Source organism: Glandiceps talaboti, chromosome 2, assembly GCF_964340395.1.
Source record: "Glandiceps talaboti chromosome 2, keGlaTala1.1, whole genome shotgun sequence".
Classification (NCBI taxonomy): domain Eukaryota; kingdom Metazoa; phylum Hemichordata; class Enteropneusta; family Spengelidae; genus Glandiceps; species Glandiceps talaboti.
This window is the reverse complement of record NC_135550.1, coordinates 32,880,202-32,891,253: the sequence shown is the minus strand read 5'-3', so window position 1 is coordinate 32,891,253 and position 11,052 is coordinate 32,880,202. Positions and strand designations below refer to the sequence as shown.

The 11,052-nt window shown below is 34.5% G+C and overlaps 1 protein-coding gene across 1 annotated transcript; it reads left to right on the top strand.

Annotated features, from left to right (window-relative positions):
- The first annotated feature begins 133 nt into the window (after positions 1-133).
- On the top strand, positions 134-6,751 carry LOC144453589 (cyclin-dependent kinase inhibitor 3-like). Its single transcript, XM_078144913.1, has 7 exons — positions 134-196; positions 288-370; positions 887-942; positions 3,521-3,565; positions 4,662-4,905; positions 5,831-5,945; positions 6,303-6,751. Exons 1-7 carry the CDS (start codon positions 185-187, stop codon positions 6,387-6,389), a joined length of 642 nt encoding a protein of 213 aa, XP_078001039.1. The 5' UTR covers positions 134-184; the 3' UTR covers positions 6,390-6,751.
- Positions 6,752-11,052: the final 4,301 nt, after the last annotated feature.

Sequence of the window (11,052 nt, the reverse complement as noted above, 5' to 3'; positions counted from 1 at the left end):
CAAAATATGAATAACTTTGCCACTCTGTGAACTTATTATTCTGAATTCAGAACAGTCATTACTATTATCATACGAGGATAAGAATCTTACCGACAGCCAATCAGATTGAAGCTTTTAGCAACGCGTATATTTCAAAACAGGAAATCTAAAAGCTCTCGATCTCGCAACCACAAACTCAACGAGAATGGTGCTGTTGGTAAGTCACTTGATTTTCCTGCTACTTTCCCAATTTTTTCATGTATCTTTTCCATTAAGCGAAGACTAATGTCGTCTCTTACTATGTGTAGGAAAGCCAAAGGGCAGCGATGAATAACTTTGACTCATCGGACGAAGAGGGCGATGTGGATCTCTCGCCATTGAAGATTGACTGGTGAGTGCAACTCTGTTTTGTGAGCACTGGGCTGTATATGTGGAAATCTTTTATGATCATAAACTAGGCATTACACAACACTGTTTTATGGGTCTTTATATGAAGACTGTGTTGTATAAGCTAGAAAGGATAATGTCACGCTTCAACAAGAGTTTGGTGATTTTTTGTTGACTAGCCATGTGTGGATTGTGTTGCATTTTCATAATGTAAATATTCACACATGATTCACCAAGCGTTGTTTGTATCAGGTCGGAAACGGTTACCACTACTAAAAATGTGCGAAGTGTCATCTCCGACAACCAATAAAATAAATGTATGTTGTTTGTCTGAGGTTTTGTTTAATGTAAACATTGAAGATTGGTCACATTCGCGTTGTTAGGCATGTACGAATATTCGGAAAATACCAACACTGGTCATTATTGAATCCACCACTGAAGCTAAACACTCTTGACACAGATCCGTTTATATAGATTGAATGAACCATGGATTTTTTCCCATTTATTTTCCTTTGCAAAGGTTTGATTATTCAGTTGTTGGCTGTTCAGGACTAATCGGCATCAGTGGATTACCAGGTAAGTTATGGAAAGGCCACTTCGGTTTGGGATTTAAATCTGGGTTTGAAAACAGCTTGTATGACAAAGCTTGTAGAAAAAGTTGGTCCACAGCAAAAGAATGATCCAATGTAATACTTACTAAGACATGTAAGATGACACTTTAATGCAGTGACCAGAAATTGAAACATGGCCCTTTAAAGGCCCACTTTGAATAAGGATTAAAACATTAGGTGTGAAAAACAGTTGTCTGAGAAAGCTATAGAAAAAGTTGGCCCAAAACAAAAGAATAATCCTATGTAATCAATATGGCTCCACTGATAAGATAACATGAATGGCAGAATCTGGGGATTGAACACCCTGGCCTTTAGCATACCCTATCCTTCCTATGCCTTTAGCAACCTAGACATCATTTTCAGCTGTAAAATATACTTGCAGTTTTTCAGTGTTAATCTTTATTTATTTATAGTGGTGTTAAGTTCTTTCAGGTGAACAATATTATATATATTCATAATTCATGAGTCCAAAGTGCTCAGATGAATTGTAATAAATATAATATTATTCATCAGACATCTAATACATGTACAGAGTTATTTCAAGTTATTATAGATTATTGAAATCTTCTTTCCTTAACCAAAATGAAAAACAATTAACTATGCCAGTCTTGCTCCAATACGCCGTATTCCGGTTATCGAAGAAGCCCCGAAAAGATAAAAGATATGATTGTTTGGCCACTAGGGGCGCTGTTTTAGAACCGGAAGTGAGGGCCAGAATTGTAGCGCATTGTTGCAAAGCATAGAGTCTATAAGCATCGTAACCACTGACTAAAGATTTTCTGTCATTCCCCGTAACTTTACGCTATAATATTGCATTATCGCCCATCAAATAACGAAATAGCAAATTAACCTCTTGTTCTCCTAATATTTCGCGTAAGTTTGGCTCTGCAATTCGACGGTGAGGAAAACCCAAAAGTAGCAACATTTTGAAACGGGTAGTACACTGACATCTCACTCACGTTTTCAGTGTGACCTCGTCCATTTGCGTTACCGTTGGAGAAATTGTAGCGATTGCTTCCAGTCAAACATCGGAACGGAAAAAGGTACAAAAAAAGAGGAAAGAACCCTCAAAATCACAATATACGCTACAGTTATTGCAGCTTGTATAAAACCAATCTGATTAAAATCCGATGTAGATGTCGGCTAATCGTTCATTGCTATTTTACTTTCGTTATTGTGCCTGAATTGACCTTCGTGGTACATGTTTGATCGCCTCCTCTACCGATCAGGACAAAAACGTAAACATGTACCACGAAGGTCAATTCAGGCAAAATAACGAAGGTAAAATAGCAATGAACGATCAGCCGACATCTACATCGGATTTTAATCAGATCGGTATAAGACATGGTATGATGAGTGAACCACGTAAACGTTACATGGAAGGCCGATTCATTGAAGGGGTGGGCGGTGTGGTACATCAATCACAATAACAATATTTATGATTCGTTGCCGACTTCAATGGTTTTTTTTATACACTGATGGTCCTGAATGAAGAAAAGCAAGCTAACCAAAGTGTGATAGTAAAGATGAGTATATCAATACAAATATGTTTATGCCAACTTATAACCAGTACATGAAATGTTTTTTTTCGGACAAAGTTTTATGATTTCACCCGTGGTGCTACACCACTGTTCTAATAAACAAGAAAGGCCTAAGTATGCGTCGACATCAGTTACAATATAAACATGTGGCTTGGTAATTGTCGACCGAACTCTCAATATTGCAATGACTGTAGCTGGAAGCTGTTCAATCTGATTAAAACCCGATGTAGATGTCGGCTAATCGTTCATTGCTATTTTACCTTCGTTATTTTGCCTGATATTATTTTTCTTGGTACATGTTTACATTTTTTAGCCTGATCGTAGAGGAGGCGATCAGGCAAGCTAAAAAATGTAAACATGTACCAAGAAGGTCAATTCAGGCAAAATAACGAAGGTAAAATAGCAATGAACGATCAGCCAACATCTACATCGGATTTTAATCAGATTGGAAGCTGTTGTCAGATTTGTAATTTTCTAATCGTTCTTTTGTCAAGCAACAGACACCAGTAAGGTAAAGAAATATGTTTATCATGTCTACATCGGGTATATTTCGAAGGTCCTCCGTCCAACTTTCAATGTTTCCGCTGTCGATTAGTTCTATCTTTTGATGCTTGACATCCACTATTCGTCTCCTCTTAAGTTCCGTTCTCTCAGAAAATTATCATTTTCTAGTGTTTCAAGACCAAGGTTGACAGCATTTCTGGCGATATCTAGTAGATTTAGAAGTAGTAATTTTCCACTCTTTTATGAATGCACGGAGTTCTTTTACGCCCATTTTGTTGACAGCTTCATACATCGCCATACTATTAGATGCCATGACGAAAATTCTGGCCCTCACTTTGTCAGATATGGTGCGCCCTCTCGCGATACTTTCCTGCGAAACAACCGGAAGTTCGATAACCGGAATACGCCGTATTGCTTATGTCAAATTTTATATATGCAGCATTTAATGTAGACAAACATGGTTTTGTAAAATTGTTTCAATATAACTTTTTTTATCAGGATGCAGGTTTAAAGATGTATGGAGAAGTTTAGATTCAGATATAGGTAGGTATGATGACCTCAGATATATGTAGATATCTCAATAATAGATCCATGTTATGATGACCTCAGATATAGGTAGGTATGAACTATGATGACCTCAGATATATGTAGGTATCTCAATAATAGATCCATGTTATGATGACCTCAGATATATGTAGGTATCTCAATAATAGATCCATGTTATGATGACCTCAGATATAGGTAGGTATGAACTATGATGACCTCAGATATATGTAGGTATCTCAATAATAGATCCATGTTATGATGACCTCAGATATATGTAGGTATCTCAATACTAGATCCATGTTATGATGACCTCAGATATAGGTAGTTATGATGACCTCAGATATAGGTAGGTACGAACTCAATCTGATTAAAATCCGATGTGGTGAAAGCGGCTAAATGTCCTTATTTACCTCTATTCATCGTATTGTGACGTTTGTTTTTGTTTGGAGTGATTGCCGCCTTCCCACTCCAAACAAAAACAAACGTCACAATACGATGAATAGATGTAAATAAGGACATTTAGCCGCTTTCACCACATCGGATTTTAATCAGATTGGTACGAACTATGATGACCTCAGATATAGGTAGGTATCTTAATAATAGATCCATGGTATGATGATCTCGACAAGAATTTTACTAGGTACGCTTGGTAATTAGTATTATTAATTAGTATTTGTTTATTTCAGAAACAATGTCTGTATTATACATAGGGAGTGAGAGAATGCAATATATTATAGTGGAAATTAAAATTTACAAAACAGTGACAGGGAAACCTGGTGACATTTCAACTGTTATATATATAGGTAAATGACATCTAGTTGAAAAGCAGGTGAAGTCAACCCTACCAAAATACTTCTTTGGAAAATAAGAATACACTAGCAGTGAATTACACAACTTCAAAATAGTTCCATATTTTATATTTTGTGCATCTTTGTTATCACATTTGAACTTACTGATATATGGATATTTAACTTTTGAAGTGGTCATTCCCATCAAGCTCTCCCCTACTTTCATTGAAATAAAGTAGATAGATACAATAAGTTATGAAAATACACCAAATTTCAACCCATTATGTTTTGATTTTTCTATACAGATTCACTGCATGCAAATGATATTACAGACATCTTTGTGTTGTGTACCAGGGGTGAATTGACCAAGTACAGGACTCCACGGTTACTGCAGGCATATCACAAAGAAGAATTTGTAGTGCATCACTATGCATTTCCTGATGGCAGTGTGCCTTCCATTTCCACTTGTGTAAAAATGTTAGAAGAGCTGAGAGTATGTTTGGAGTGTGGCAAGAAAGCCTTGATACACTGTTATGGTGGTTTAGGAAGGTAATTATGCTGAACACTTGTGGGTCTACCCGACTTATCAAACTGAAGCTGAATATTGAACAAACTGATACTTTTTGTGACAGATTACACATCAAAATGGTTTTGTAATGGTGACCATCTCTGTTAGAACTTATTAGTAAGATTTTTACTTGTAATCTCTTTAGATAGAATGCAGTAGTTTATATAAGATGTGACAAAGTTTTCAAAAGGGGACAGTTGTTTCACTTTTCTGGAATTGTAGATGAATTGTTTAGCTTGTATCAAAATGTAATTGAGAATAGGAAAAAACCTTGTACAGCTATGCAAAATTTTGAAGTTATAATATTTAATTTGTTGACATATCTCTACTCCTTAAGGTGGTGCCAGAAACCATCAATCACAATATTCAGTTCATAAAATAAATGAAAGATGGTTTTTCCTGTGATTTAAACAATAGGAGCAGCTCACATCTCCACTTTGTATTTTTATAGCCAATAATTAACTGCTGGATAGTTTTGCAGGACTTTATGTTGTAAAATCCTGTACTTGGTGTCTATTGACATTGAGTGTGGTACATGTAATAGGTAATATTTTATCCATTCACACTTTTCACTTAGGGAAATGTGAACGTTTTAAAATACGGTATTATTATTCTTGTTGCTAACAAGGTATTGATAAATTTTACATGAAATTGAAATCAAATCTGGGGGGCTAAGATAATTTGACTCCCATGATTAATGATTTGGAATGTACAGCCTATATTTTGTCATGTTGATAAGAGCAGTCAACATACAAACATATCTAACACACCTTGACTTACCCAATAGTCTGAGGTGTATGATTTAGCCATGTAATCAAGGGGAATAGCTTTCCTCCTCAGAGCAGTTTCACAAGTAAGCAGTCATCTTTTCTTTGTAGTTTGATTGTTTTATCTCTTGACTTGTAGGTCTTGTCTAATAGCAGTGTGTTTGATGTTACTATTGGATTCAAACATGGAGGCAGAACAGGCTATTCAAAGAATTAGAGAATTGAGAGGATCTGGTGCAATTCAAACAGTAAAGGTAGGATAGCTCTTATTGACTTGCTCTCTCACACATGATGGCGTCTGAGATGTCATGAATTTGTATTGTATACACACATGTCATGATTTGTCTTCATTTTATGTCACTCTTGTACCAATGAAGGAAGACAACACCCCAGGGCCCTATAAGTAAAACTTGTTGAGATAAAATGTAATCGGTCTGATAAAGTGATAGATAGCCTTCTATGGGTTAAAACCTATAAGTACGTGGTATGTTATTGGATCAATCGTCATCTTACATGCAAGTTTACTACCAATGTTTATGTGTTATTTTGTTGACAACACATCGTCCCTGACAACAACAAAATTTGTAATTTCTTTCTGTTCTTTGTTGCAGCAATATAACTTTGTCAATGACTTCCGTAAACTTTTAGCTGAGCATGAAGCCAAAGTAGATGCAGTGTCAAGGTCATTGTCAAGATAATCAAGCCATTTACATCTCTTACTGCGTCTTTATTAAAAGTGGAAGATTTTAAGCAAATTGTATGTCAGGGAAATTCTTTCATCTTCAAATATTGGCATATATATATGATAATGTTCAATCATTACTACACTCGTCTTTTGTGGGTTATCAACCCATGTCACACCTAATGCACGCACTGGGGTCACTTCAAGGTAGGTGAAGCTGTCTCCTAGTACAACAGGGCTAGTATACAGGAGATTCCTAGAAACTATATTGTGGGTTAAATTCTGTGTGAGGGTTGCTGTTAAAAAGTTTTAAAAGTCTCCTGTTTGAGTGAATGCACAATATATTGGGAGCAAAAACATAAAACGAGGAAACAACATGAATCAAGACAATAACAAATTTCATTGTTTTGTCATCAAATGGTACCATGTTAATGTTTACATTCAACATAAGGTTATGAATCATGCTATATGATAAAATTGTTGATAGGTAATTGGTAAATTATATGACATTTGATTATTATGAAAATAATTTGGTGATTGATAAACTAGGATGGTCAATTTATTATATTTACAATTAAACATCTGTTACATGACATAAGGGAGACATAACACTATCATAATATCTTTATATCAGTTTTATAATATTGGGAGTTTTTTGTACCTGTTCTGTCACAGTAAGGTTAACTTTTAACACATTTTTTTCAACATTTTAGTTTGTAAAATTTATTTGTGCTTTTTGTTATTTTAACTAAGAATTTTATTTTATTTTACCTATTCTGAAATTTTGATTTCAGCTTCTAAGTATTTGAGATATTTTGTCAAATTATATTCACAAAGCATGTTTGCCACCACTGCTGAATTCATTTATTGTCATCAGTTTTGTTATGTTTTATTTTAAAAGTTGATAAATGTTATCAAAAATAGTGTATGTGAATGTGCAACATATTCAACTATCAGAAGTAGTGTATGTGAATGTTTGATATTTTGTTTTGCATGTTTCTGTCTTCTCTATTGGAATCAATGACTGATATTGTAAGGGAAGGGTAATTATTTAGCTATCATATCTTTTCAGTCATTCACAACATTTATATGATGTGTGTGTGTGTGTGTACGTACCATAATTGAGATATGTCTGTGTGTACGTACCATAATTGAGATGTCTGTGTGTGTGTACCATATATTATTGAGCTATGCTTATACACAATCTGCATATTGTGAGTTATTTCCTGTTTTATAAAACTCAATATAGTTGTTCTTGTCTTTGTCCTTACACATGTTTTCAAATATATTGTCATTCTATTGATATATATTTATGTAGAAATAAAAGAAACTTCAAAGATTATTGTCGCATGAATTGTTGAATTTATAAATTGACAATTACCATAAGTTTTAACCTGAAACAATAGTGTCCATCATTAGTCTTTGTCTTCTTCCCATTGTTCAAACCAAACTATGTCTCATGCCAGTATTTTTGTCTTGTCCCATTGTTCAAACTATGTCTCATGCCAGTATTTTTGTCTAACCATTCTTCAAACTACCTCATTCCAGTATTCTTGTTCCCATTCTTCAAACTATCTCATTCCAGTATTTTGGTCTTGTCCCATTGTTCAAACTATGTCTCATGCTACCTGTAGTATTTTTGTCTTCTTCCCATTGTTCAAACTACCTCATTCCAGTATTCTTGTCCCATTGTTCAAACTATGTCTCATTCCAGTATTTTGGTCTTGTCCCATTCTTCAAACTATGTCTCATTCCAGTATTTTGGTCTAGTCCCATTCTTCAAACTATGTCTCATTCCAGTATTTTGGTCTTGTCCCATTCTTCAAACTATGTCTTGTCATTTTTTTCATTAATTTGTTCCAACCTTTGCCATATGAGTACTTGTTCCTTGTCCTTTTGAAATAATAAATGACATTTGTAGGGCATACCATTTTGTTTTTAAAAAACAATGAAACAATATTTTTATTTTCCCATATACCATTATAAACACAGCATTCATTGGCCAGATTGGATTCTAAAATGGTACCATTTTGACCTCTTTCAAAACATTGTGTGGCAACCCCGATTTTAACTGAGAATTGATTTTTGTGAATGAGTAACAGCAGCAGTTTAGGATTATTTCCTACAAGGTTCATACAGTTTAACATAAATGTACATACAGTTTAACATAATGCAAACTTGATGATCATCAATGAAACTGTCCACAAACTTGTTGACCATCATGACGACACTGTCCATCAACTCCTAAAAACACATACTGACATGCCTAAGGCTTGTTTTCAATTGTGCACAAACATTTTCTTTGGTAAAAGTGTACTGTGTAATGGCACATTTCACATCTGCTGTCTTTGTTCTTTGCCTTTATATTGTCTGCACGTTTTTTTAATCTGAAACATTCTATGCAAACCCTGACAAATCTCTGACTGACCAGTCAGAGTATCAGGTACAAATCCTGCATTTACCGGTATTAATCTTAGGAACAAAAGATGATTATTATGACAGCCAATGGAGTATAAAATTTGAGTTGCCACTATATTTATACTTTGTGTTATGCCATAGTTAACCTATTACTGTGGAAAGCAAGATACAAGCTATTACTAAGATAGACACAAACTAAAACTATTGTTGTTCAATGTGGTAGATTACATTGGGTGATAATAGTGTCCTGGTCATGTGGATATAATCACCCCATAATCAAGATGTATAGTGTTGAATGTGTGACCTCTTGCCATCAGAGATGACATATTAAAGAGCATATCTGACATTAATGTTCATTTCCTAGCTTGTTTCAATATGTTGTAAAAATTAATAGTTTGTGTTAGCTTTCCAATATCTGTCGACATCACTACATATATTGACATTACATCATGTGTAAAACATACCAAAATCCAAAACACTGCTGCTACCAAAGTGGCAAAACTCATCAGATGTACCTTAACCATGTACCTGTATATTAGCTAGATTTAGATCTTAGGCACATTTTCAATAGATTTTAAAATTCCACAAACATGTTCATTGCTTTGAGGTAGGTTGTGATTTCACCCATATGTTTAGATACAAATGATGTTATGACAGTCGACCTTCATATTCTTACTTCATTTTCCATCAACCTGCTTTGTCAGATGACATCAATTAAGAGAGACAAGCTGTGTATGACAGGTGTTTGTACCATCCCTATCCTATAACTAAACAATATCCTAGTAGGGGTTACAGCACTGAAAAGTGGGTGGCTTATTACTTGTAAATATGGTGAATGGTGTACATGAAACAGTAAACCTGAAACACAGCAGATAAAAATCTACCAAGTCATTTTTCTCCAGAAATGTTTAATCCTGTTATTTTTCCAACTCATAGCAATGGTATTTCACAATCACAATGCAAACTTGTACATGAAAGTATACACTCAAATCTTTGTGACTTGTACAAGGAGCTTATAGGAATAAGTTTATAAACTTATTACTGTTTTGAGTTGCGAGTAGAACTCTGCTACTTACTGGCCTGTAAAACAACAATCCACATTGCACTTTTAGTGATGGTAACATTGATTAGCATCAGTTTTTATGTCATCTCTAATTTCATCTCTACCATAAGGACTCCTTTCTTTGCACAGTCATAATTTTACCATGGAGATGGGAATTAGTTTCAAACATGTCACTCAAATCAAAGACAATGGAGGACGCCCTCTATTGTCTAATCGCAAATATGGTAATGATCACTCTACTCCAGTTTTGCATTTTGAATACCCTGACAAAACAGACTATTACAAACTAACTGCCATGAAATTTGTCCTACTCTCTGTAGAAGGAAAAATAATATTTAATATTAAAGGAAAAGTAATATTTAAATTGATATGAATAGAAATTTGTCTACAATTATTGCATAGAAGTATAGCACAGGTAAATTTTATGATGAAAACAAGATTTCACTGCACAATTTTTTTTACCATATTCACAAAATATTCACTCATAAAGTACAACACTATCAGTAAGATTCTGTTAGCTAGAGTATATGAATTCCAGGTATACCCAAATAGTTTTCTATATAGAAGTTTTACAATTACAAAAATAAACTAGATGGCCCTTAACCTTTGACCTGAGTTAATTCAGAGACTACATGTACTGGTATGGTATAACTTGTATTGTTGTGTTTTTTTCTTCAATTATTTAGTAACACTCTATGATCTGTACAGAAATGTACTAAATTACAATACTTCAAAATCCCACATAGTTACATTCAATAACACATCATTACATATTTTACATCAAAGACTTAGCACACTAAACCTTGATAAGACACCTCTATTGCAAAATACATTCCTAGATTTTTACTCAAATTTTTCAATTTTATTTATTTTGTAGAACTTTTTTCTGTGGTTACTTCAATCAAATATTCCTACCCAGCAAATTATCAAGTTTGTCATTGCTCATCTACTAATTATTGACACGTTTCGGTTTGTATCAAAAACTTACAATAACAATACCTTTCAACTATTTTGATGTTCAAATTCAATGACTTTGTTGACAACTCCCCTTTCCCCAACTTTCTCATCTGTCCACAACTCCTCCTCCCCCATTTCTCATCTGTCCACAACTCCTCCTCCCCCATTTCTCATCTGTCCACAACTCCTCCACTTTCTCCATCTGTCCACAACTACCCCTCCCTCATTTCTCATCTGTCTA